The 27,772-nt window shown below is 48.4% G+C and overlaps 3 protein-coding genes and 1 long non-coding RNA gene across 5 annotated transcripts; 3 read left to right on the top strand and 1 right to left on the bottom strand.

Moving 5' to 3' along the window:
- Positions 1-141: 141 nt before the first annotated feature.
- On the bottom strand, positions 142-21,575 carry LOC125691679 (uncharacterized). Its single transcript, XR_007376208.1, has 2 exons — positions 21,471-21,575; positions 142-3,403 (listed from the first exon to the last, which is right to left on the bottom strand). It is a non-coding gene; the product is annotated as an uncharacterized LOC125691679 (long non-coding RNA).
- On the top strand, positions 4,055-9,547 carry LOC125691657 (alcohol dehydrogenase 1-like). The gene is made up of 9 exons (XM_048941236.1): positions 4,055-4,366; positions 4,953-5,054; positions 6,962-7,103; positions 7,367-7,454; positions 7,568-7,787; positions 7,902-8,162; positions 8,413-8,548; positions 9,056-9,194; positions 9,320-9,547. Exons 1-9 carry the CDS (start codon positions 4,070-4,072, stop codon positions 9,342-9,344), a joined length of 1,410 nt encoding a protein of 469 aa, XP_048797193.1. The 5' UTR covers positions 4,055-4,069; the 3' UTR covers positions 9,345-9,547.
- On the top strand, positions 12,407-18,170 carry LOC125691663 (alcohol dehydrogenase 1-like). Of its 2 annotated transcripts, XM_048941245.1 has the most exons (10): positions 12,615-12,706; positions 12,823-12,990; positions 13,577-13,678; positions 15,585-15,726; positions 15,990-16,077; positions 16,191-16,410; positions 16,525-16,785; positions 17,036-17,171; positions 17,679-17,817; positions 17,943-18,170. In XM_048941245.1, the coding sequence occupies exons 2-10, from the start codon at positions 12,973-12,975 to the stop codon at positions 17,965-17,967; spliced, it is 1,131 nt and encodes a 376-aa protein (XP_048797202.1). In that variant the 5' UTR covers positions 12,615-12,706; positions 12,823-12,972; the 3' UTR covers positions 17,968-18,170. The 2 variants fall into 2 exon arrangements, with proteins under 2 accessions (XP_048797201.1, XP_048797202.1); XM_048941244.1 differs by having other exon boundaries at positions 12,407-12,990; positions 16,278-16,410.
- LOC125691660 (alcohol dehydrogenase 1-like) lies at positions 21,477-26,501 on the top strand. Its single transcript, XM_048941242.1, has 9 exons — positions 21,477-21,613; positions 22,203-22,304; positions 24,013-24,154; positions 24,428-24,515; positions 24,629-24,848; positions 24,963-25,223; positions 25,466-25,601; positions 26,010-26,148; positions 26,274-26,501. The coding sequence occupies exons 1-9, from the start codon at positions 21,596-21,598 to the stop codon at positions 26,296-26,298; spliced, it is 1,131 nt and encodes a 376-aa protein (XP_048797199.1). The 5' UTR covers positions 21,477-21,595; the 3' UTR covers positions 26,299-26,501.
- Positions 26,502-27,772: the final 1,271 nt, after the last annotated feature.

The raw sequence follows: 27,772 nt of genomic DNA, 5'->3' as shown, positions 1-27,772 counted from the left end.
ATCCCTGTCTGTAATAACTCAGTAGAAACAAGAGGGGCATAATGTCTCAGTTCTCAGTGGCTTCTAATAAAACATTTTCTGTGGAGGCAAAGCTTTTCTGTATATGCTAAGACAAATCTTAATTTTGAGCTCAACAGAAGTAAAAAAAAAAAGTTTGATTAAACCTACCTGGTGGGAACAGAAAGTAATTAATTGGCCACGAACACACTGATGTTTGGCTGAACTGGTAGGGCTGGGGAATGGGTTGCCCAGCTGTACTTCTACTTGTACTTTACTTTTACTGAAGTAAAAAAAAAGTTTGATTAAACCTACCTGGTGGGAACAGAAAGTAATTAATTGGCCACGAACACATTGACGTTTGGCTGAACTGGTAGGGCTGGGGAATGGGTTGCCCAGCTGTACTTCTACGGAGTAGAAGCCACTGTCCCAGAACAAGACTGCCATGCCTCAGGAGACTGCTCCACCAGATGTCAGGCCCATTAGCACTGCCCTTCTGCACCAGGGATGCTAGAGATCACGTTTGGGTTGAAGAAGTCTTTAAACATCATCTGGCTTCAATCCCCTCCTGTAGCCAAGGTGTCCCCCTACCAGATCAGGGCTCCATCCACTCAAACCCTGAACGCTTTCAATAATGGGACATCCACAGCTTCTCTGGGCAGCCTGTTCCAGTAAGTAAGGAATTTACATCTATCATCCAACTTCAATCTCCCATCTTTTAGTTTCAAGCTCTTTTCCCTTTGTCCTATCACTATCAGGGTGTGTAAAGAGTCAGTCTTCTTCCTTCACATAAGCACCCTTCATCTACTAGAAAACTGCAGTGAGGTTTCCCCAGAACCTTCTCCAAGCTAAACAAGCCCAATTCCCTCTCCCTTTCTTCATATGAGATCCAGCAGCTCTGCATCCCTCCTTTACTAGCGACACCATGCTTGGACGCAGTACTCCAGATGGGTCCTCACAAGAGCTGAGTAGAGGGAGACGATCACCTCCCTTGTCCTGCTGGCTGCCCCTCTTGTGATGCAGCCCAGGGCACTGTTGGCTTTCTGGGCTGCAGGCACACATTACTGGCTCATGTCCAGCTTTTCATCCACCAGGACCCTTGTGTCCTTCTCAGCAGGGCTGCTCTCAATGGGCTCTTCTCCCAGTCTGTACACATATCTGGGATTACCCTGACCCCACTGCAGCACCCTGTACTTGACTTTGTTGCACTTAGGTTCTCATGGGCCCTCTTTTCAAGTCTGTCTAGGTCCCTCTGGATGGTGTCCCTTCTTTCTGTTGTATCAACTGCACCACTCAGCTTAGTCTCCTCAGTCAATTTGCTGAGGGTGCACTTGATTTTACAATCTAGGCCATTGATGTTGAAGAGCACCAATCCCAAGACTGGCCCCTGAGGGACATGACTCATGACCAGCCTCCATCTAGACATAGAGCCACTGACCACAACCCTCTGGCTGTGACCATCCAACAAATTCTTTTTTCACCAAATAGTCCAGCCTCCAAGTCTATATCTCTTCAATTTAGAAATGAGGATATGGTATGGGACTGTATCAAAAGCTTCACAGAAGTCCAGGTAGATTACATGGATTGCCCTTCCTTTATCAACCACTGCCATCACTTTATCACAGAAGGCCACCAGATTGGTCAGACACAATGTGCCCTTAGTGCATCATAGAATCCTTACAGTTGGAAGGGACATCTTAGGACCATTCAGTCCAATACCCCTGCAATGAACATGGACACCACAGCCAGATCAGATTGCCCAGGGCCTGATCCAGCCTTATATTGAAAGTTGCCAGGGAATGGGCATCAATCAAACCACCAGGTAATCTGTTCCAGTGCCTCATCCCCCTAACTGTAAAAGATTTTTTTCCTTACACCTAAGCTAAATCTAACCTCCCTGAGCTTGAAGCCATTTCCCCTTTTTCTATTGCCACAGACTCTGCTAGAGAGTCTGTCCCCTTCTTTCCTGAAGCTCCCCTTTAAATACCAAAAGGCCGCTATCAGGTCACCTCACAGCCTTTTCTTCAGGTTGAACAGCTCCAGCTCTCCCAGCCTGCCCTTGTAGGAAATTCCATGGATCCTTTTTTGGAATTGAACTCCTGTGTTCAATTCCATGGATCATTTTTATGGTCCTTCTCTGGACACAATCCAGCAGATCCGTGTCCCTCTGTACTGAGGACTCCACATCTGGACAGAGACCCTCAGCTGAGGTCTCATCAGCACAGAGTTGAGGGGCAGGATCACCTCCCTCAACCTGCTGGCCACACTACTTGTGATGCAGCCCAGGATACAGTTGGCTTTCTGGGCTGTGAGGACACATTGCTGGCTCATGTCCAGCTTGCCATCTACCAGTCCCCCCAATTTTTTTTTCAGCAGAGCTGCTCTCAATCATTTCATTTCCCAATTTGTACTGGCAATGTGGACTGCCTTGACTCAGGTGCAAGACCTTTCACTTGGATTTGTTGAACCTCATGAGGTTCACATTGGCCCACTGCTCAAGCCTGTCTAGGTCTCTCTGCATGGCATCCCATCCTTCTGGTGTGTCAACCCCACATGTTGATGTCATAGGTAAGCTTGCTGAAAGTGCACTCAACCCCATAGTCGATGTCATTGATGAAGACTCTGTGTTGGCCATCTCAGATCACCTCCATGTCTCTCATGTGCTTCAACATAGCTTCCAGGAGGATCCGCTCTGATCTTTCCAGGCACAGACATGAGGCTCACCAGTCCATAGTTCCCCAGGTCTTCCTTTCTTAAAATGGGAGTGATTGTTTCCCTTTTTCCAGTCACCAGGCCTTTGCCTCACAGCCCCGACTTTTCAAATACGATGGAGATGGACTTGGTGGCCACATCAACCCATTCCACCAGGACCCTGGTATGCATGCTATCTGGCCCCATAGATTTGTACAATTTCAGCCTTATGAGGCAGTATCTGGCTTACTCTGTTCTTTCAGTGGGAGGGATTTTGCACCCTTGACCTGCCTAAAAGATCAGTGACATAAAAGAGACATAAGAAGCCTGACTGCCAATGAATATTGAGGCTAAGAACTTGCGGAGTACCTCAGCTTTCTGTATGTTTGTTGAAGCTAGTCCTCCCTTCTCATTTACTAGAGGAGGTGCACTCTCTTTCGTCCGTCTATTCTGACCACTGTTTCTCTACACCCCCTTCATGTTAATTTTCACATTCCTCATCAAGCTCAGTTCCATCTTTGCACGTTCAGATGGCATCCCTGCATTCTTTCCAGGCCAGTATCCCTGCTTTCACCGCTTTTACATTTCTTTCTTTTCCCTGCTGAGGGATTGAGAACTCTTGTGCTCTCAGAAAGGTGTTCTTAGAGTGCTGGCAGCAGCATTCCATTCCTATGTCCCTGAGGACAGTTTCCCATGGGATACCATGCAGTAATTCCTAGATAAGGGAGAAAATACAACATCGTCAATTCTGTCCTGTTCAGGAGCATGTAAAGTCAATAACAGATGTCCTAAGTGCGCATGGGTTTGGGAACACCAAGGGCGTAGGCGCCTCACAACAGCATGGCAGAACTTGATCATCACAGCGCAGATGATGAGCCGAACCAGCAGTACTTTCACACGGCTGAAGCCATAGGCATACAACAGGGCCTCTAAGGCTCAGCCAGAAGAAAGACACATTAGCCATGCTTCTCTGCACTAGGAGAAGTCTTCAGAGGGCTCACGTGACTTGGAAGCTGGGTTTTGGGCCTCACTGCCAAGGGCAAGCACAAGCTCCTACCCCTGACTTCACCATATCATGTTTTAGAGTTATCTTCTTTTCTGTAATTATTAACCTTTCCACAAATACATTGGGGCAAACTGCTGCCAGGCCAAAGGTTGCTCCTTAGCAACAAGTGGTGCCTAAGGAAGCACAGCTGGCGTTGGGAGTCTCCTCCCTCCAGCTCTGCCACCAGCAGCCAGAGAGAAAAAGTCTCTCTGAGCTCTGATGTGCCTTTCAGAGGGCACGGGGAGTCTCCCCAAAAGGCAGAACCACCAATAAAACCTTCCTGGAGGATTTCTGCTTATTCCCCACAGAGCATAGCTGCCAACCATCGGTACCTCCATGCTGATACCCACCTCCTCCCTGCTGCTACCCACCTCCTCCCTGCTCACTACACCCTCAGCACCCAGTCCTGTACGCAGGGAACCACCTCTCCCACTCTCTTCTGAGCTTCCTCTGGCCCTCTGCCAGGACTCCCAGCACACCCCTGCCGTACCTTCACCTGCAGCCAGCGGTGCCCAGCTGCACGCAGGGGTTCCACGCAACACACGGGTCCAGACGGGCAGACGGCACCAAGCCTCCATCCTCTGCCACTGCTGCAGACAGCTCCTCTCAGACCACATGGCCACTACTGGAAAAGTAAGGATGCCTTGTTGCCTTTTTTCCTTCCGCCCTCCCACAGAGATACCCTGGGAATGGCTCAGCCAGCACACTTGAGCTGCAGACCATCTTTTCTCTGACTCCCCTGTCTCACCCAAACCTCTTTGACTTGCACAAGCCTCTGCTCTCATATAGCTGCAGCACGTCAGTATCGGTGGGAGGCAGTAGCTTAGCCAGCACGGGGGAGGGGGCTTTAAACAGCCTTCTCCCACTGAAAATTGAGAAGCTGTTTTGCTATGAATACTACCCAAATCCCTGCTGCTCCTCTGCTCCAGACTCCTCCAGGAACGCGGTGTGCAATTCAGTTTCCTTCCAGAAGTGCCTCCGTCCTCTGCTCTCCTAGGGAACAGCTTGCAAGAGGGTGACCACAGGATCCCATTAAAAGAACAGGCTGCTGAAGCGGTCATTGGGAGGGCACAGGCCAGGGCAGAATGAGCGCTTAGTACTTCCTTGGAGCTGTGCTATTGACAGAGGCCGACAAACCACCAGCTGATCTGCTTTTAATCCATTACTCTTTCTCAAAGGCGCACCTTCTCACACAGCCTCACCGCTCCCATTCTTCCAGGTTATCCGATGCAGAGCTGCAGTTGCCTGGGCAGCGGGCAAATCACTCTCTGTTGAGGAGATAGAGGTTGCACCTCCAAAGGCACATGAAGTGCGAGTCAAGGTAAAAGCACTTTGTTTGTTTCTTTTTGTTTTCGTTGTTTTATTATTTCCTTCCCCCCCCCCCCCCCCCCCCTCCTCCTTCCAGTATGGGATATTTTTTGGAGGATTTAGCTAAAATATAACCATTGGGAATCATGGTGCATTGAAGCTTAATCTTTCCCAAGGTTTGGGAAGGAGACAAACATTACTACACCCTATTTCCTGGATCCATTATGGAGATCACTGGTGGTCAAGATGTTTCTAGAATCATATTACCATAGAATATCCAAAGCTAGAAGGGACCCACAATAGGCTCACTGAATCCAGCTCCTGTCTCCACATAGAACCACCCAAAATTCAAGTCCTTTATCTGAGAACGTTGTCTAAATGCTTCTTGAACTCCAGCATCTTCATGCTGTGACCACTGCCCTGTGGTGACTGTTTGATGTCTGACTGCCCTCTGGTGAAGAACCTTTTCTCAACACACAGTCTCATCTTCTCCTGATGCAGCTCCACTGCACACCCTTGGACCCTGACACCATCAAGCAGAGCTCAGTGCCTGCTGCTTTGCTCCCCTCATGAGGAAGGACTGAGGTTGCGGGAAGACCTGACCTTAGTCTCCCCTTCTCTGGGCTAAAAAGGCAAGGGACTTGAGCCACTCCTCACACATCTTGTTCAGAGCCTTCACCATCTTTGTAAGTCTCTTTTGGACACTCTCAAATAGTTTCAGTTTTATGTCCTTCCTATATTGTCATGCCAAAACTGCAAACAGTGCTCGAGGTGAGGCTGGCCCAGTGCAGAACAGAGTGGGACAATCCCTTCCCTTGACTGACTGGCAGTGTTGGACATGATGCACCCCACAGTATGGTTCACCCCATGGGCTGTGCCAGGGCACACTGCTAACTTAGATTCAACTTGCCAGCAATCAGAACTCCCAGGTCCTTCTCCACAGGGCTGCTCTGCAAGATCTCATCCCCCAGTCTGTGCATATATCTTCAGTTGCCTGTGCCAGCCGCAGAAGTTAGCACGTGCTCTTGTTTAGTTCATATGTTGGTGATTGCCCAGTTCTCCATTTTGTCAAGATCTCTCTTCAAGACCTTTCTGCCCCCTACAGAGTTAACAGCCCCTCCCTAATGTAGTATTATTTGCAAACTTACTTAGTATACCATCAAGTTCCATATCCAGATCATTGATGAAATAATTAAAGAAAACTGGCCCCAAGATGGAGCCCTGACAAAACTCATTAATGACCACCAGGTAGTTATGACCACATTTAGTATAGCCTTCTGAGCCCAACCCATCAGCCAGTTGTTCATCCACTGAATAATGTTTCAGTCTAGCTGTATGCTGGACGTTTGGTCCTGAAAGATAAAGACAGACAAGATACTGAAAGATTTGCTAAAAGCCAAGAAAGCTTCCCTTGGTCAAGTGGGAGGGAGGGTGGAGTGGGGGGTTAGCCTTATTGTAAAAGGAGATTAATTCATTACGCAGGACTTTCCCCCCATGTGAACCCACATTGGATGTGACCAATTATCTTTGAAGTATTTTACAATATCTCCCAGAATAATCTACTCCACAATTCTGCCAGGCAAAAAAGCGAGACTGACAGACATGTAATTAGCAGGATAGTCTTTCTGTTTCTTCATGACAACTGGGAAGTTTACCACCTTTTAGTAGATAGGAACATCTCCAGATTTCCCAAACTAGTGAAAAATAATTAAAGAGTGGACCCACAATGAAATCAGGCAGCTCTTTGAGAACCCTGGGGCAAACACTACTGGGACCCATAGATCAGTAAGTATTCAGGTGGAGCAAAAAAACCACCAAAGCACAGTTGTGTGATTTCACAGTTCCCACAACAAAGGGACTGAGGGTCTCAGAGACAATCAACATTGTTCCAGATGTTCTGTGCACTTTCACTGCTAACAGATTGTGGCTACAGGGATCTGTCGCACAGATGACCACGTTCTTGAAGGTACATTTCCTGATCTAGAATTCCCAGTCATCCTCGGCCATGAAGGAGCTGGGATTGTGGAGAGCATTGGAGAAGGAGTGACCTCTGTGAAACCAGGTAACCAGCGCATGCAGCCAGGACCCAGCTCTCAAAGTCTGTAAGGCTGCCCACAGATCAGAAACTCCCTCTGGCTGCACACCAGTTGTCACACACACTTTCCTCATCCACACCAAAAGTGCATGAGGTGGGCTCTGAACATGTTCTTCGGACAGGGAAAGGAGAGCGTTCATGCTGGGGTGCCGTCATCACAAAGCTCAGCAGAGGCACGCCAACAGGCCACCGAGTGAGAGGCAGCTGACGCTGGATCTGCTTTCTTCCAGGAGACAAAGTCATCCTCCTTCCACTTCCTCAGTGTGGAGAATGCAGCTTCTGCTTGAATCCTGACTCCAACTACTGCCTGAAAACACAGTGAGTTTGTTTTCACCTACACCTCTACCCAAACAGGCTAAACCATCAACAATTCTGACATGCACACACATGTACCTTATGTGATGAGCAACTCACACACATACTTCTAACAGCCTCACTGAACCACAAAACCTGCTGGCTGACAAGACCAGCAGATTCACTTGCAAAGGGAAACAGATCCATCATTTCCTCTGGAACAGCACCTTTGCAGAATACACTGTTCTGCCCGACTACACCCTGGCCAAGATAGATGCTGCTGCACCTCTGGACAAAGTCTGCTTGCTTGCCTGTGGTTTTCCCACTGGCTATGGGGCTGCCATCAACGTTGCCAAGGTAGGTATTCAGACATGTCAAAATTAAGCATCCCACAGCCATTTTCACATCCTCAAAAAAGCAATAGAAACTTCCTCCTCACCCAGGAGACTAATCCAGCCCCACGTCACGCAGGTAAAACCAGGCTCCACCTGTGCTGTCTTTGGCCTCGGAGGAGTTGGCCTCTCTGTTGTCATGGGCTGCAAGGCAGCTGGAGCGTCCCGCATCATTGCCATTGATATCAACGAGGACAAGTTTGCCAGGGCCAAGGAGCTGGGAGCCACCGAGTGCATCAACCCTAAAGACTTCAAGAAGCCTATCCAGCAGGTGCTCACCGAGATGACTGGTCACGGCGTGGACTGCTCCTTTGAGGCTGCTGGAACTGCAGATACCCTGGTATGTGACATTTTAGCACGTCCTCCTTCCCAGAATTCCATCAGACAAATTCCATCACAAAACTTGCTTTCTTGCGTGCTGGCTGCGCTTCAGGCCATTCTGCTTGGGGAGAAACGATTCAGGAGTGTAACAGCAGGAATGGAGCTTTCCAAGGCTGGTGCAGAAAACAGCCTCCATTATTAGGTACCAGGGAGGCAAGGAAAGAATGCATTTATGACAAACTCAGCTAATGTGCTTCCTGTCCCACCAGATTGCCGCCCTGGCCTCTTGCAATGTGAACACCGGGCTCTGTGTGACGATTGGTGAACTACCTGCTGGTTCAATAGTTCCCATTGATCCATTCCTTCTACTAAGTGGGCGCACCTGTAAAGGGACTCTGCTTGGAGGTAGGAAGCCCAAAAAGACATTTTAGACATTTCAGCCTTCTCCTTCACGGGAATTCCCAAATGTCTCTGGAACAAATATGCTCCAGGACATACACAGTGCTTTCACATACACAGTGCTTTCCTTCACAATGCAAATTACATGGTCCAGCACTGTACTCCATACAAGAGCAAAAGGAAATCTCTCTCATAGTTGTTATCCACCAGGCTTGAAGGAACTGTGAATACTTCAAGCTTGGCAGCATCCCAGAAGTTCTTTGTAGGAGGCTGCTGATGTTAAATCTACAAGTGAAAATGAACACTGAAATTCCATCTCACAAAATAATCGAATCATACAATACACTGTGTTTGAAGGCACCTAACCAAGCATGTAACAACAATATATCTAAAATATTTTATCAACTTCCTGACCCTCTAGAAAGATCCGGCACCGAGCAACTCCACCAAGGGTTCTATACCAAATCACCATTTCTCCAGTTATTCACTGCATGCCATTTCTCCCATTTCCAGGCTGGAAAATGAGAGACTCTATCCCCAAATTAGTTGCCAGCTATTTGGAGAAGAAATTTAACTCCGACTTGCTGATCACACACACGCTGCCATTTGCTGAAATCAACGAGGGATTTGAATTGCTACGTGCAGGCAAAAGGTGAGATTCTGATTCGGACCAACAGGAGTGATGCACAGCAGCTCCTGAAGCAGCACTTTTGTCAGCTCGCAGGCTCTGCCAGTAGCACCACTTGTAACTCCTCCCTTCCTTTCCTCCCTCTCCAGCATTCGCAGCGTGCTGCTCTTCTGAAGGATGTGATCAGGACAGCACGAGAGCAGCACACAGCCCAGCAGATGCCCTCCTGTGCGGGCCCTTCCCTCCCACATTGCCCTTCATGGACTGTAAAGACAGAAGCACAAGGAACCTGTCAGCTGTGCTGCTGCTGCCAGCGCTCCTGAGCCCATCCTCTCCTGAGAAAACAGTTATATAAATAAAGGCTCTCTTACAAACTCTTCCCGTGGAGTGCTGTGAAACAAAAGGTGCTGATGTTTCTGACCCGCACACTTTGCCATTCTTTGCACACTTGCACACCAAACACCTTGTGCACTTCTGCACATGCACTTCCACCTCGGCCACCATCTCAGCTGGCTGAATGCTGTAACACAGACCAAGGGACAGAGCACCCGCACTGCTGCCAGTCTTTCATCTCTCAGGATCACATGTTGTGTGTTTCATTCGTTCCACGATATCATTCGCTGACACAGCCTGTCATTCCAAACTTTCATTTCAGCACCAGCTTCTTCTCATTGCACCACAGCATCTTACTCTCTCAATTTTCTCTCCTTCACAGAATCACAGAGGCTTGGGGGTTGGAAGGAACCTTTGCAGACCATCTAGTCCTACCCGCCTGCTAGAGCAGCTCCCCTTGACTAGACTATACAGGAAAGCGTCCAGACGGCTTTTGGGTATCTCCAGAGCAGGACGCTCCACATCCTCACTGCACAGTTTGTTCCAGTGCTCAGGAAACCCTCTAAGGAAGGAAGATTTTCCTCATGCTTCTGCAGATCTTTCTGCGTTTCACTCTGTGCCATTCACGCTTGGCCACTTGCTGAGCTCCACTGAAAAGAGCCTGGCTCCATCCACATGACTCCTGCCCGTCACATATTTACAAGCACTGATAAGGTCCCCTCAGTCTTCTCCTCTCCAGGCTGAATGGTTCCCAGTCTCTCAGGCTTTCCTCTTAAAGGAGGTGCTCCAGGCCGCTCATCCTCTTTGCAGCCCTCCAATGGAGTCTCTCAAGAAATTCCCTGCTTTTCTTGAACTGGGGATGGTACTCCATAGGTGGCATCACCAGAGCAGAGTACTGAGTCAGGATAACTTCCCTCAGCCTGCTGTGGGCTCTGCTCCTTTTAATTCATCCCACAATAGCATTGGCCTTCCTGGCCACAAAAGCACACTACTGGCTTCATGGTTCGTAGCACTGCACAGTGCCATGGATTTCTGTGTCTCACTCTGCCCCTTCCTCAGTTTTAGCTCACAGAGTAGAAAGGCTCCTTCCCTGAGTGGGGAGGTACCAGCCCAGAACAAGTTGCTCCACTCAGAGTTTACCTTCACAGCCACTGGTTACAGGAAGAACTCCTGTAAAACTCCTCTAGAAATCCTCTAAACCTCCTGTGAAACAGCTCTAATGTTTTTGGTTTTGTTTTTTCTTCCTGCAACTTTCTTTTAAAGGTTTTGAGCTTTCAGTAACTCTACTTTTTTTTTTTTCCCTTTCATTCTTTTCTTTTTCTTTTAGTAAATTCATTTTTATGAGATTCTATTAAACAAGAAGAAGTGTTCCTAACCCTTATCTGTAAATTGAAAGTGACTGTGGAGAAAAAGGGGACAAGTAAAAGACTGCAAAAAATCAAACTAAGAATCTTACGGCTTTTGTAATCAATTTGAAATCAAGAAACTGGAACAGGAGCTATTTCTATTCAACCACCTCACTACAAAGCCTGTTCCTACGTCTGATCACACAGAAGAAAAACAATTTCTTACTACCTAGCCTGAACTGCCACTAGTACAGCTCAGTACCATTCCAGTGCATCCCATCAGCTGCCAAAACATATACGGAATCTTGCTGCTTTCTGCAACCTGGAAGCGTGGACAGAGGCACTTCCATCTTGGAAAACATGGCCTACACCCACTTATCTTTCAAAAGAGATGATAGCCACTTCCACTTGTCCTAAGTACACAAAGGAAGACATACAGTGCTTGCCCAGTAGCTGGGTAAAGGAGACTGAAATAAGGGGACAAAGAATACAATGTACGTCAGCTGAACAAGTCCTTGAGCAGCCCAGCAGGGTTAATGATTTGAAGACAGGTTTACTGAGAGATTAGACCTATCAGAAGGAGCTGCTCTAACATATGTGCCTCTACTTAACTCAGCTTGCACAGCAATTAAGACCCAAACATCAAGGATTTCTTTATGTGGCATTGTCTGGGCAGTCAGGTCCAAAGACTTTTTGTGGACCGTAAAAGCAGTCCATGTTGGTGAAGCTCGGCAGAAGAATCTCATCTCTCTCAGGGCAGGTGCATGAGAACCAACAGCAAGAACTGGATTGCTGGCATGTTCATTCAAAGGAGCGGGAGGAGGGTTTCACTTCTACAAAACTGATCCCGTCTGTGCTAACACAGATTCAGTAGAAACAAGAGTGGAATCATGTCTCAGTTCACGGTGGCTTCTAATAAATCTTTTTCAGTGGACGCAAAGCTGCTCTTCTGTATCAGCTAAGATGCAGCTAAATCAGGAGCTCACTCAACAGAAGTCAAAAAAGGTTTGCTAAAAGCCACATAGCGGAGATAGAAGGGACAGCAAAATTGCCCTCCATGTGCCAGACACATGGTGCTTCCAAGGCCCGTCATGGCATGAATTTTAGGGAATATAACATCAGTCTTCAGGGTTGAGGATCAAAAACAACAACAACAAAAAAAAGCTAGGGAATGAAGTAGAACAAACTTCCTCAATTCTGTCCTGTTCAAGAGCACGTAAACTCCATTTTTGCTGTCCCTAGAGCCCACAGATTTGGGAATGCCAGGAGCTCAGGCTCCTGACTGCAGCGTGGCAGAATTTGATCAACACTGCGCAGACGTTGGGCTGAACCAGCAGGGCTGGAGAACAGGCTGCCCAGCAGTACCTCCACACGGCTGAAGCCATAGGCATACAACAGGGCCTCCAAACCCCAGGGGACAGCTCAACCACAAGGAAGACACGTTTACCATGCTTCTCTGCACTGGGGAAGTTTGTGGGGGCTCATGTGACTTGGAAGCTGGGTTTTGGGCCTCACTGCCAAGGGCAAGCACAAGCTCCTACCCCTGACTTCACTGTATCAAGTTTTAGAGTTATCTTCTTTTTTGTAATTATTAATCCTTTCACAAATACCTGGGGGCAAACTGCTGCCAGGCCAAAGGTTTCTCCTTAGCAACAAGTGGTGCCTAAGGAAGCACAGCTGGCGATGGGAGTCTCCTCCCTCCAGCTCTTCCACCAGCAGCCAGAGAGAAAAAGTCTCTCTGAGCGCTGATGTGCCTTTCAGAGGGCACGGGGAGTCTCCCCAAAAAGCAGAACCACCAATAAAACCTCCCTGGAGGATTTCTGCTTACTCCCCACAGAGCATAGCTGCCAACCATCGGTACCTCCCTGCTGCTACCCACCTCCTCCCTGCTCACTACACCCTCAGCACCCAGTCCTGTATGCAGGGAACCACCTCTCCCACTCTCTTCTGAGCTTCCTCTGGCCCTCTGCCAGGACTCCCAGCACACCCCTGCCGTACCTTCACCTGCAGCCAGCGGTGCCCAGCTGCACGCAGGGGTTCCACGCAACACACGGGTCCAGACGGGCAGACGGCACCAAGCCTCCATCCTCTGCCACTGCTGCAGACAGCTCCTCTCAGACCACATGGCCACTACTGGAAAAGTAAGGATGCCTTGTTGCCTTTTTTCCTTCCGCCCTCCCACAGAGATACCCTGGGAATGGCTCAGCCAGCACACTTGAGCTGCAGACCATCTTTTCTCTGACTCCCCTGTCTCACCCAAACCTCTTTGACTTGCACAAGCCTCTGCTCTCATATAGCTGCAGCACGTCAGTATCGGTGGGAGGCAGTAGCTTAGCCAGCACGGGGGAGGGGGCTTTAAACAGCCTTCTCCCACTGAAAATTGAGAAGCTGTTTTGCTATGAATACTACCCAAATCCCTGCTGCTCCTCTGCTCCAGACTCCTCCAGGAACGCGGTGTGCAATTCAGTTTCCTTCCAGAAGTGCCTCCGTCCTCTGCTCTCCTAGGGAACAGCTTGCAAGAGGGTGACCACAGGATCCCATTAAAAGAACAGGCTGCTGAAGCGGTCATTGGGAGGGCACAGGCCAGGGCAGAATGAGCGCTTAGTACTTCCTTGGAGCTGTGCTATTGACAGAGGCCGACAAACCACCAGCTGATCTGCTTTTAATCCATTACTCTTTCTCAAAGGCGCACCTTCTCACACAGCCTCACCGCTCCCATTCTTCCAGGTTATCCGATGCAGAGCTGCAGTTGCCTGGGCAGCGGGCAAATCACTCTCTGTTGAGGAGATAGAGGTTGCACCTCCAAAGGCACATGAAGTGCGAGTCAAGGTAAAAGCACTTTGTTTGTTTCTTTTTGTTTTCGTTGTTTTATTATTTCCTTCCCCCCCCCCCCCCCCCCCTCCTCCTTCCAGTATGGGATATTTTTTGGAGGATTTAGCTAAAATATAACCATTGGGAATCATGGTGCATTGAAGCTTAATCTTTCCCAAGGTTTGGGAAGGAGACAAACATTACTACACCCTATTTCCTGGATCCATTATGGAGATCACTGGTGGTCAAGATGTTTCTAGAATCATATTACCATAGAATATCCAAAGCTAGAAGGGACCCACAATAGGCTCACTGAATCCAGCTCCTGTCTCCACATAGAACCACCCAAAATTCAAGTCCTTTATCTGAGAACGTTGTCTAAATGCTTCTTGAACTCCAGCATCTTCATGCTGTGACCACTGCCCTGTGGTGACTGTTTGATGTCTGACTGCCCTCTGGTGAAGAACCTTTTCTCAACACACAGTCTCATCTTCTCCTGATGCAGCTCCACTGCACACCCTTGGACCCTGACACCATCAAGCAGAGCTCAGTGCCTGCTGCTTTGCTCCCCTCATGAGGAAGGACTGAGGTTGCGGGAAGACCTGACCTTAGTCTCCCCTTCTCTGGGCTAAAAAGGCAAGGGACTTGAGCCACTCCTCACACATCTTGTTCAGAGCCTTCACCATCTTTGTAAGTCTCTTTTGGACACTCTCAAATAGTTTCAGTTTTATGTCCTTCCTATATTGTCATGCCAAAACTGCAAACAGTGCTCGAGGTGAGGCTGGCCCAGTGCAGAACAGAGTGGGACAATCCCTTCCCTTGACTGACTGGCAGTGTTGGACATGATGCACCCCACAGTATGGTTCACCCCATGGGCTGTGCCAGGGCACACTGCTAACTTAGATTCAACTTGCCAGCAATCAGAACTCCCAGGTCCTTCTCCACAGGGCTGCTCTGCAAGATCTCATCCCCCAGTCTGTGCATATATCTTCAGTTGCCTGTGCCAGCCGCAGAAGTTAGCACGTGCTCTTGTTTAGTTCATATGTTGGTGATTGCCCAGTTCTCCATTTTGTCAAGATCTCTCTTCAAGACCTTTCTGCCCCCTACAGAGTTAACAGCCCCTCCCTAATGTAGTATTATTTGCAAACTTACTTAGTATACCATCAAGTTCCATATCCAGATCATTGATGAAATAATTAAAGAAAACTGGCCCCAAGATGGAGCCCTGACAAAACTCATTAATGACCACCAGGTAGTTATGACCACATTTAGTATAGCCTTCTGAGCCCAACCCATCAGCCAGTTGTTCATCCACTGAATAATGTTTCAGTCTAGCTGTATGCTGGACGTTTGGTCCTGAAAGATAAAGACAGACAAGATACTGAAAGATTTGCTAAAAGCCAAGAAAGCTTCCCTTGGTCAAGTGGGAGGGAGGGTGGAGTGGGGGGTTAGCCTTATTGTAAAAGGAGATTAATTCATTACGCAGGACTTTCCCCCCATGTGAACCCACATTGGATGTGACCAATTATCTTTGAAGTATTTTACAATATCTCCCAGAATAATCTACTCCACAATTCTGCCAGGCAAAAAAGCGAGACTGACAGACATGTAATTAGCAGGATAGTCTTTCTGTTTCTTCATGACAACTGGGAAGTTTACCACCTTTTAGTAGATAGGAACATCTCCAGATTTCCCAAACTAGTGAAAAATAATTAAAGAGTGGACCCACAATGAAATCAGGCAGCTCTTTGAGAACCCTGGGGCAAACACTACTGGGACCCATAGATCAGTAAGTATTCAGGTGGAGCAAAAAAACCACCAAAGCACAGTTGTGTGATTTCACAGTTCCCACAACAAAGGGACTGAGGGTCTCAGAGACAATCAACATTGTTCCAGATGTTCTGTGCACTTTCACTGCTAACAGATTGTGGCTACAGGGATCTGTCGCACAGATGACCACGTTCTTGAAGGTACATTTCCTGATCTAGAATTCCCAGTCATCCTCGGCCATGAAGGAGCTGGGATTGTGGAGAGCATTGGAGAAGGAGTGACCTCTGTGAAACCAGGTAACCAGCGCATGCAGCCAGGACCCAGCTCTCAAAGTCTGTAAGGCTGCCCACAGATCAGAAACTCCCTCTGGCTGCACACCAGTTGTCACACACACTTTCCTCATCCACACCAAAAGTGCATGAGGTGGGCTCTGAACATGTTCTTCGGACAGGGAAAGGAGAGCGTTCATGCTGGGGTGCCGTCATCACAAAGCTCAGCAGAGGCACGCCAACAGGCCACCGAGTGAGAGGCAGCTGACGCTGGATCTGCTTTCTTCCAGGAGACAAAGTCATCCTCCTTCCACTTCCTCAGTGTGGAGAATGCAGCTTCTGCTTGAATCCTGACTCCAACTACTGCCTGAAAACACAGTGAGTTTGTTTTCACCTACACCTCTACCCAAACAGGCTAAACCATCAACAATTCTGACATGCACACACATGTACCTTATGTGATGAGCAACTCACACACATACTTCTAACAGCCTCACTGAACCACAAAACCTGCTGGCTGACAAGACCAGCAGATTCACTTGCAAAGGGAAACAGATCCATCATTTCCTCTGGAACAGCACCTTTGCAGAATACACTGTTCTGCCCGACTACACCCTGGCCAAGATAGATGCTGCTGCACCTCTGGACAAAGTCTGCTTGCTTGCCTGTGGTTTTCCCACTGGCTATGGGGCTGCCATCAACGTTGCCAAGGTAGGTATTCAGACATGTCAAAATTAAGCATCCCACAGCCATTTTCACATCCTCAAAAAAGCAATAGAAACTTCCTCCTCACCCAGGAGACTAATCCAGCCCCACGTCACGCAGGTAAAACCAGGCTCCACCTGTGCTGTCTTTGGCCTCGGAGGAGTTGGCCTCTCTGTTGTCATGGGCTGCAAGGCAGCTGGAGCGTCCCGCATCATTGCCATTGATATCAACGAGGACAAGTTTGCCAGGGCCAAGGAGCTGGGAGCCACCGAGTGCATCAACCCTAAAGACTTCAAGAAGCCTATCCAGCAGGTGCTCACCGAGATGACTGGTCACGGCGTGGACTGCTCCTTTGAGGCTGCTGGAACTGCAGATACCCTGGTATGTGACATTTTAGCACGTCCTCCTTCCCAGAATTCCATCAGACAAATTCCATCACAAAACTTGCTTTCTTGCGTGCTGGCTGCGCTTCAGGCCATTCTGCTTGGGGAGAAACGATTCAGGAGTGTAACAGCAGGAATGGAGCTTTCCAAGGCTGGTGCAGAAAACAGCCTCCATTATTAGGTACCAGGGAGGCAAGGAAAGAATGCATTTATGACAAACTCAGCTAATGTGCTTCCTGTCCCACCAGATTGCCGCCCTGGCCTCTTGCAATGTGAACACCGGGCTCTGTGTGACGATTGGTGAACTACCTGCTGGTTCAATAGTTCCCATTGATCCATTCCTTCTACTAAGTGGGCGCACCTGTAAAGGGACTCTGCTTGGAGGTAGGAAGCCCAAAAAGACATTTTAGACATTTCAGCCTTCTCCTTCACGGGAATTCCCAAATGTCTCTGGAACAAATATGCTCCAGGACATACACAGTGCTTTCACATACACAGTGCTTTCCTTCACAATGCAAATTACATGGTCCAGCACTGTACTCCATACAAGAGCAAAAGGAAATCTCTCTCATAGTTGTTATCCACCAGGCTTGAAGGAACTGTGAATACTTCAAGCTTGGCAGCATCCCAGAAGTTCTTTGTAGGAGGCTGCTGATGTTAAATCTACAAGTGAAAATGAACACTGAAATTCCATCTCACAAAATAATCGAATCATACAATACACTGTGTTTGAAGGCACCTAACCAAGCATGTAACAACAATATATCTAAAATATTTTATCAACTTCCTGACCCTCTAGAAAGATCCGGCACCGAGCAACTCCACCAAGGGTTCTATACCAAATCACCATTTCTCCAGTTATTCACTGCATGCCATTTCTCCCATTTCCAGGCTGGAAAATGAGAGACTCTATCCCCAAATTAGTTGCCAGCTATTTGGAGAAGAAATTTAACTCCGACTTGCTGATCACACACACGCTGCCATTTGCTGAAATCAACGAGGGATTTGAATTGCTACGTGCAGGCAAAAGGTGAGATTCTGATTCGGACCAACAGGAGTGATGCACAGCAGCTCCTGAAGCAGCACTTTTGTCAGCTCGCAGGCTCTGCCAGTAGCACCACTTGTAACTCCTCCCTTCCTTTCCTCCCTCTCCAGCATTCGCAGCGTGCTGCTCTTCTGAAGGATGTGATCAGGACAGCACGAGAGCAGCACACAGCCCAGCAGATGCCCTCCTGTGCGGGCCCTTCCCTCCCACATTGCCCTTCATGGACTGTAAAGACAGAAGCACAAGGAACCTGTCAGCTGTGCTGCTGCTGCCAGCGCTCCTGAGCCCATCCTCTCCTGAGAAAACAGTTATATAAATAAAGGCTCTCTTACAAACTCTTCCCGTGGAGTGCTGTGAAACAAAAGGTGCTGATGTTTCTGACCCGCACACTTTGCCATTCTTTGCACACTTGCACACCAAACACCTTGTGCACTTCTGCACATGCACTTCCACCTCGGCCACCATCTCAGCTGGCTGAATGCTGTAACACAGACCAAGGGACAGAGCACCCGCACTGCTGCCAGTCTTTCATCTCTCAGGATCACATGTTGTGTGTTTCATTCGTTCCACGATATCATTCGCTGACACAGCCTGTCATTCCAAACTTTCATTTCAGCACCAGCTTCTTCTCATTGCACCACAGCATCTTACTCTCTCAATTTTCTCTCCTTCACAGAATCACAGAGGCTTGGGGGTTGGAAGGAACCTTTGCAGACCATCTAGTCCTACCCGCCTGCTAGAGCAGCTCCCCTTGACTAGACTATACAGGAAAGCGTCCAGACGGCTTTTGGGTATCTCCAGAGCAGGACGCTCCACATCCTCACTGCACAGTTTGTTCCAGTGCTCAGGAAACCCTCTAAGGAAGGAAGATTTTCCTCATGCTTCTGCAGATCTTTCTGCGTTTCACTCTGTGCCATTCACGCTTGGCCACTTGCTGAGCTCCACTGAAAAGAGCCTGGCTCCATCCACATGACTCCTGCCCGTCACATATTTACAAGCACTGATAAGGTCCCCTCAGTCTTCTCCTCTCCAGGCTGAATGGTTCCCAGTCTCTCAGGCTTTCCTCTTAAAGGAGGTGCTCCAGGCCGCTCATCCTCTTTGCAGCCCTCCAATGGAGTCTCTCAAGAAATTCCCTGCTTTTCTTGAACTGGGGATGGTACTCCATAGGTGGCATCACCAGAGCAGAGTACTGAGTCAGGATAACTTCCCTCAGCCTGCTGTGGGCTCTGCTCCTTTTAATTCATCCCACAATAGCATTGGCCTTCCTGGCCACAAAAGCACACTACTGGCTTCATGGTTCGTAGCACTGCACAGTGCCATGGATTTCTGTGTCTCACTCTGCCCCTTCCTCAGTTTTAGCTCACAGAGTAGAAAGGCTCCTTCCCTGAGTGGGGAGGTACCAGCCCAGAACAAGTTGCTCCACTCAGAGTTTACCTTCACAGCCACTGGTTACAGGAAGAACTCCTGTAAAACTCCTCTAGAAATCCTCTAAACCTCCTGTGAAACAGCTCTAATGTTTTTGGTTTTGTTTTTTCTTCCTGCAACTTTCTTTTAAAGGTTTTGAGCTTTCAGTAACTCTACTTTTTTTTTTTTCCCTTTCATTCTTTTCTTTTTCTTTTAGTAAATTCATTTTTATGAGATTCTATTAAACAAGAAGAAGTGTTCCTAACCCTTATCTGTAAATTGAAAGTGACTGTGGAGAAAAAGGGGACAAGTAAAAGACTGCAAAAAATCAAACTAAGAATCTTACGGCTTTTGTAATCAATTTGAAATCAAGAAACTGGAACAGGAGCTATTTCTATTCAACCACCTCACTACAAAGCCTGTTCCTACGTCTGATCACACAGAAGAAAAACAATTTCTTACTACCTAGCCTGAACTGCCACTAGTACAGCTCAGTACCATTCCAGTGCATCCCATCAGCTGCCAAAACATATACGGAATCTTGCTGCTTTCTGCAACCTGGAAGCGTGGACAGAGGCACTTCCATCTTGGAAAACATGGCCTACACCCACTTATCTTTCAAAAGAGATGATAGCCACTTCCACTTGTCCTAAGTACACAAAGGAAGACATACAGTGCTTGCCCAGTAGCTGGGTAAAGGAGACTGAAATAAGGGGACAAAGAATACAATGTACGTCAGCTGAACAAGTCCTTGAGCAGCCCAGCAGGGTTAATGATTTGAAGACAGGTTTACTGAGAGATTAGACCTATCAGAAGGAGCTGCTCTAACATATGTGCCTCTACTTAACTCAGCTTGCACAGCAATTAAGACCCAAACATCAAGGATTTCTTTATGTGGCATTGTCTGGGCAGTCAGGTCCAAAGACTTTTTGTGGACCGTAAAAGCAGTCCATGTTGGTGAAGCTCGGCAGAAGAATCTCATCTCTCTCAGGGCAGGTGCATGAGAACCAACAGCAAGAACTGGATTGCTGGCATGTTCATTCAAAGGAGCGGGAGGAGGGTTTCACTTCTACAAAACTGATCCCGTCTGTGCTAACACAGATTCAGTAGAAACAAGAGTGGAATCATGTCTCAGTTCACGGTGGCTTCTAATAAATCTTTTTCAGTGGACGCAAAGCTGCTCTTCTGTATCAGCTAAGATGCAGCTAAATCAGGAGCTCACTCAACAGAAGTCAAAAAAGGTTTGCTAAAAGCCACATAGCGGAGATAGAAGGGACAGCAAAATTGCCCTCCATGTGCCAGACACATGGTGCTTCCAAGGCCCGTCATGGCATGAATTTTAGGGAATATAACATCAGTCTTCAGGGTTGAGGATCAAAAACAACAACAACAAAAAAAAGCTAGGGAATGAAGTAGAACAAACTTCCTCAATTCTGTCCTGTTCAAGAGCACGTAAACTCCATTTTTGCTGTCCCTAGAGCCCACAGATTTGGGAATGCCAGGAGCTCAGGCTCCTGACTGCAGCGTGGCAGAATTTGATCAACACTGCGCAGACGTTGGGCTGAACCAGCAGGGCTGGAGAACAGGCTGCCCAGCAGTACCTCCACACGGCTGAAGCCATAGGCATACAACAGGGCCTCCAAACCCCAGGGGACAGCTCAACCACAAGGAAGACACGTTTACCATGCTTCTCTGCACTGGGGAAGTTTGTGGGGGCTCATGTGACTTGGAAGCTGGGTTTTGGGCCTCACTGCCAAGGGCAAGCACAAGCTCCTACCCCTGACTTCACTGTATCAAGTTTTAGAGTTATCTTCTTTTTTGTAATTATTAATCCTTTCACAAATACCTGGGGGCAAACTGCTGCCAGGCCAAAGGTTTCTCCTTAGCAACAAGTGGTGCCTAAGGAAGCACAGCTGGCGATGGGAGTCTCCTCCCTCCAGCTCTTCCACCAGCAGCCAGAGAGAAAAAGTCTCTCTGAGCGCTGATGTGCCTTTCAGAGGGCACGGGGAGTCTCCCCAAAAAGCAGAACCACCAATAAAACCTCCCTGGAGGATTTCTGCTTACTCCCCACAGAGCATAGCTGCCAACCATCGGTACCTCCCTGCTGCTACCCACCTCCTCCCTGCTCACTACACCCTCAGCACCCAGTCCTGTATGCAGGGAACCACCTCTCCCACTCTCTTCTGAGCTTCCTCTGGCCCTCTGCCAGGACTCCCAGCACACCCCTGCCGTACCTTCACCTGCAGCCAGCGGTGCCCAGCTGCACGCAGGGGTTCCACGCAACACACGGGTCCAGACGGGCAGACGGCACCAAGCCTCCATCCTCTGCCACTGCTGCAGACAGCTCCTCTCAGACCACATGGCCACTACTGGAAAAGTAAGGATGCCTTGTTGCCTTTTTTCCTTCCGCCCTCCCACAGAGATACCCTGGGAATGGCTCAGCCAGCACACTTGAGCTGCAGACCATCTTTTCTCTGACTCCCCTGTCTCACCCAAACCTCTTTGACTTGCACAAGCCTCTGCTCTCATATAGCTGCAGCACGTCAGTATCGGTGGGAGGCAGTAGCTTAGCCAGCACGGGGGAGGGGGCTTTAAACAGCTTTCTCCCACTGAAAACTGAGAAGCTGTTTTGCTATGAATACTACTCAAATGCCAGCTGCTCCTCTGCTCCAGACTCCTTCTCCAGGAACACGGTGTGCGATTCAGTTTCCTTCCAGAAGTGCCTCCGTCCTCTGCTCTCCTAGGGAACAGCTTGCAAGAGGGTGACCACAGGATCCCATTAAAAGAACAGGCTGCTGAAGCGGTCATTGGGAGGGCACAGGCCAGGGCAGAATGAGCGCTTAGTACTTCCTTGGAGCTGTGCTATTGACAGAGGCCGACAAACCACCAGCTGATCTGCTTTTAATCCATTACTCTTTCTCAAAGGCGCACCTTCTCACACAGCCTCACCGCTCCCATTCTTCCAGGTTATCCGATGCAGAGCTGCAGTTGCCTGGGCAGCGGGCAAATCGCTCTCTGTTGAGGAGATAGAGGTTGCACCTCCAAAGGCACATGAAGTGCGAGTCAAGGTAAAAGCACGTTTTCCTTCTTTATTGGAAAGTGCTGTTCCTGTGGGCATACTGTTTTCCTGGCATGGCGTGGTCAGCCTACCCTCTCCCTAGCACTCAGCTTTGCACATTATGTTCACATGCTGTGGGACTGGGACGGCCAAGAAGTCTAATGGCATCCTGCCTTGTATCAGAAATTGTGTGGTTAGCAGAACTATTTAAGAAACCTTCCCCTTGTACGCAGCAACTGTGAGGCCCCATCTCGAGTACTGTGTTCAGTTTTTGCCACTCAATATAAAAGAGACCTTGAGGTTCTAGAGGAGATCTCAAGAAGGGAAACAAGGGTTGTGAGGGCTTGGAGAATATGCCCTATGAGGAGTGACTGAAGTAACTGGGGCTTTTTGGTCTTGGGAAGAGGAGGCTGAGGGGGTTCTCTTCAAATACCTGAAAGGTGATTGCAGTGAGAGAGGGGTTGGTCTCTTCTCACTGGTGACAGGTGACACACCAAAGAGCAGTAGACTCAAGTTGGATCCAGGCAGCTTTAGGTTGGATATCAGGAAAAAAATTCTATATAGAAAGGGTTGATAAGCACTGGAATAGGCTTCCCAAGGAAGTTGGCTGAATCACCATCCCTGAATTTTTTAAAAAATGTTTGGATGTGGTGCTCACTGGGACATGATTTAGAGGCAGGTTCTTAAAGTTTGGGCAGTGCGGTTAGGTTGTGGTTGAACTTGATGAGATTGAAGGTCTTTTCCAACCTGATCAGTTCTGTGATTCCAATCACTAAGGTTTGTGCTTGGCTTTTGGCTCGTTCTTGCACATGGCTCAGCCCAGATCTTGCTGGTCCCTTTCCATACTATTTTCCATGCCTTCCTTTCAAAAGCGCATCATGGAATTGTTGAGGAAGCAAGACATGAAGAAAAAAGGAAAAAAAAAGAAGGAGAAAAATATTTATAGGAATCAAAGCTTGCAGTTTTGCCACCTGAGAACAAATAACCATTAAAAATAAATGTGTCAACCCAATCCCATTCTTACCAGGCTACCATGTATGGTAGCTATGAAACTCAGGAGCACCATGATAAAAATCAGCAACATCCAATGAGTGGTATGGTATAATGCACGTTGTCCCTTGATCCTCACTATAGATTGCACAGCACTAATGAGAGCTGCTTTTTTTGGTTTGTTTTGTTAAGAAACAGATTAGTGTTCTGATTAAATGCAAATGTTTTTAGAACATGCCAGCTTGTAGACAGAAGCACACAGCTATGTGCAGCTATGCCCTGAGAGGGTGGACTGCTGTAACAAGCCAGTAGACATTGAGTGCCCTACATGTCACAGACCTCTTCCCAGCTTTTGGCACCAATGATATTCAGGTAAACAGAAAAGAACAGTCTCCACTGAAACATCAAATAATGACTGCAAAGCGAGGCACTTTGCTCACTGCTAAGTTTCACTGCACTGTGTCTGACAATCACTCAGGAACACCCATTCCCAAAAGCCAGAAAGCCAGAGACATGCCAACAATAAATCCCAAAGCCCTGCAGCAGTGCACAGAGGAAAGCCATACAAAGCATTCAGCAAGAGCAGAGGACTTGTGCCTGGCCTGAGCACAGAGGCACCAGCACGAGGTGGTAGCACCGAGGTGGCACCCACAAAAACTGCAGCCACCAGCTTGGTCTTTCGAAAGCCAGTTGTTTCAACAGCTCACGCACTCTCTCCACACCAACAGATCGCGGCCACGGGGATCTGTCACACAGATGAACATGCACTACAAGGTAACTTTCTTGGTGTAGAATTCCCAGTCATCCTCGGCCATGAAGGAGCTGGGATTGTGGAGAGCATTGGAGAAGGAGTGACCTCTGTGAAACCAGGTAACCAACGCATGCAGCCAGGACCCAGCTCTCAAAGTCTGTAAGGCTGCCCACAGATCAGAAACTCACTCTGGCCGCACACCAGTTGTGCTATGCTGTCACACACACTTTCCTCATCCATACCAAAAGTGCATGAAGTGGGCTCTGAACATGTTCTTCGGACAGGGAAAGGAGAGCGTTCATGCTGGGGTGCCGTCATCACAAAGCTCAGCAGAGGCATGCCAACAGGCCACCGAGTGAGAGGCAGCTGACGCTGGATCTGCTTTCTTCCAGGAGACAAAGTCATCCTCTTTGGACTTCCTCAGTGTGGAGAATGCAGCTTCTGCTTGAATCCTGACTCCTACTACTGCGTGAAATCACAGTGAGTTTGTTTTCACCTACACCTCTACCTAAACAGGCTAAACCATCAACAATTCTGACATGCACACACATGTACCTTATGTGATGAGCAACTCACACACATACTTCTAACAGCCTCACTGAACCACAAAACCTGCTGCCTGACAAGACCAGCAGATTCACTTGCAAAGGGAAACAGATCCATCACTTTGTCTGGAACAGCACCTTTGCAGAATACACTGTTCTGCCCGACAACACCCTGGCCAAGATAGATGCTGCTGCACCTCTGGACAAAGTCTGCTTGCTTGCCTGTGGTTTTCCCACTGGCTATGGGGCTGCCATCAACGTTGCCAAGGTAGGTATTCAGACGTGTCAAAATTAAGCATCCCACAGCCATTTTCACATCCTCAAAAAAGCAATAGAAACTTCCTCCTCACCCAGGAGACTAATCCAGCCCCACGTCATGCAGGTAAAACCAGGCTCCACCTGTGCTGTCTTTGGCCTCGGAGGAGTTGGCCTCTCTGTTGTCATGGGCTGCAAGGCAGCTGGAGCATCCCGCATCATTGCCATTGATATCAACGAGGACAAGTTTGCCAGGGCCAAGGAGCTGGGAGCCACCGAGTGCATCAACCCTAAAGACTTCAAGAAGCCTATCCAGCAGGTGCTCACCGAGATGACCGGTCACGGCGTGGACTGCTCCTTTGAGGCTGTTGGGACCGCAGATACCCTGGTATGTGACATTTTAGCACGTCCTCCTTCCCAGAATCCCATCAGACATCTTCCATCACATACGCCGGCACTTCAGGCCATTCGGCTTGGGGAGAAACGATTCAGGAGTGTAACAGGAGGAAGGGAGCTTTCCAAGGCTGGTGCAGAAAACAGCCTCCATTATTAGGCACCAGGGAGGCACAAACCCGCAAGGAAAGAATGTATTTAAGACAAACTCAGCTGATGTGCTTCCTGTCCCACCAGATTGCTGCCCTGGCCTCTTGCAATATGAACACTGGAGTCTGTGTCTTGATTGGAATACCACCTGCTGGTTCAACAATTCCCATTGATCCATTCCTTCTACTAAGTGGGCGCACCTGTAAAGGGACTGTGGCTGGAGGTAGGAAGTCAAGAAAGACATTATAGACATTTCAGCCTTCTCCTTCACGGGAATTCCCAAATGTCTCTGGAACAAATATGCTCCAGTACATGCATTAGCCCCTCCATTGAGCATGCCGTTAAACTGTTCAGCAATGTACACAGCTCCAGGGCAACATCCCAGAAAGTCTCTTGAGAGGCTGCTAATGTTAAAGCTACAAGTGAAAATGAACACTGAAATTTCACCATATATATATATATATATATATATATATATATATATGCATTCAACATAACAATAAATCAGCAGATATTTTATCAACTTCCTGACCCTCTTGAAAGATCCGGCACCGAGCAACTCCACCAAGGGTTCTATACCAAATCACCATTTCTCCAGTTATTCACTGCATGCCATTTCTCCCATTTCCAGGCTGGAAAATGAGAGACTCTATCCCCAAATTAGTTGCCAGCTATTTGGAGAAGAAATTTAACTCCGACTTGCTGATTACACACACGCTGCCATTTGCTGAAATCAATGAGGGATTTGAATTGCTACGTGCAGGCAAAAGGTGAGATTCTGATTCGGACCAACAGGAGTGATGCACAGCAGCTCCTGAAGCAGCACTTTTGTCAGCTCGCAGGCTCTGCCAGTAGCACCACTTGTAACTCCTCCCTTCCTTTCCTCCCTCTCCAGCATTCGCAGCGTGCTGCTCTTCTGAAGGATGTGATCAGGACAGCACGAGTGCAGCACACAGCCCAGCAGACGCCCTCCTGTGCGGGCCCTTCCCTCCCACATTGCCCTTCATGGACTGTAAAGACAGAAGCACAAGGAACCTGTCAGCTGTGCTGCTGCTGCCAGCGCTCCTGAGCCCATCCTCTCCTGAGAAAACAGTTATATAAATAAAGGCTCTCTTACAAACTCTTCCCGTGGAGTGCTGTGAAACAAAAGGTGCTGATGTTTCTGACCCGCACACTTTGCCATTCTTTGCACACTTGCACACCAAACACCTTGTGCACTTCTGCACATGCACTTCCACCTCGGCCACCATCTCAGCTGGCTGAATGCTGTAACACAGACCAAGGGACAGAGCACCCGCACTGCTGCCAGTCTTTCATCTCTCAGGATCACATGTTGTGTGTTTCATTCGTTCCACGATATCATTCGCTGACACAGCCTGTCATTCCAAACTTTCATTTCAGCACCAGCTTCTTCTCATTGCACCACAGCGTCTTACTCTCTCAATTTTCTCTCCTTCACAGAATCACAGAGGCTTGGGGGTTGGAAGGAACCCTTGCAGACCATGTAGTCCTACCCGCCTGCTAGAGCAGCTCCCCTTGACTAGACTATACAGGAAAGCGTCCAGACGGCTTTTGGGTATCTCCAGAGCAGGACGCTCCACATCCTCACTGCACAGTTTGTTCCAGTGCTCAGGAAACCCTCTAAGGAAGGAAGATTTTCCTCACGCTTCTGCAGATCTTTCTGCGTTTCACTCTGTGCCATTCACGCTTGGCCACTTGCTGAGCTCCACTGAAAAGAGCCTGGCTCCATCCACATGACTCCTGCCCATCACATATTTACAAGCACTGATAAGGTCCCCTCAGTCTTCTCCTCTCCAGGCTGAATGGTTCCCAGTCTCTCAGGCTTTCCTCTTAAAGGAGGTGCTCCAGGCCGCTCATCCTCTTTGCAGCCCTCCAATGGAGTCTCTCAAGAAATTCCCTGCTTTTCTTGAACTGGGGATGGTACTCCATAGGTGGCATCACCAGAGCTAATTATTGAGGGAGGATCATAGAATCACCAAGGTTTGAAAAGAATCACAGGATCACCCAGTCTAACTGTCCACTGATCACCAATAGTTCTAACTAAACCATGTCCCTTAATACAACATCCAAACATTCCTTGAACTACCTCCCTGGTAGCCTATTTCCGTGCCTGATCACTCCTTCAGAGAAGTAGTATTTCTTAATGTCCAGCCTGAATGCCCCCTGGTGCAGCTTGAAGCCGTTCCCTCTAGTCTTATCACAAGTTACATGGGAGAAGAGGCCGACCCCCAGCTCAATACAACCTCCCTTCAGGTAGTTATAGAGAGCAATAAGGTCTCTCCTGAGCCTCCTCTTCTCCAGACTGAACAATCCCAGCTCCTTCATCCGCTCCGCATAAGACCTGTGCTCCAAACCCTTCACCAGTGTTGTCGC

This window comes from Lagopus muta, chromosome 4 (genome assembly GCF_023343835.1).
Source record: "Lagopus muta isolate bLagMut1 chromosome 4, bLagMut1 primary, whole genome shotgun sequence".
NCBI lineage: Eukaryota > Metazoa > Chordata > Aves > Galliformes > Phasianidae > Lagopus > Lagopus muta.
Note: the sequence above shows the minus strand (reverse complement) of the source record. Positions and strands in the feature narration are given on the sequence as shown.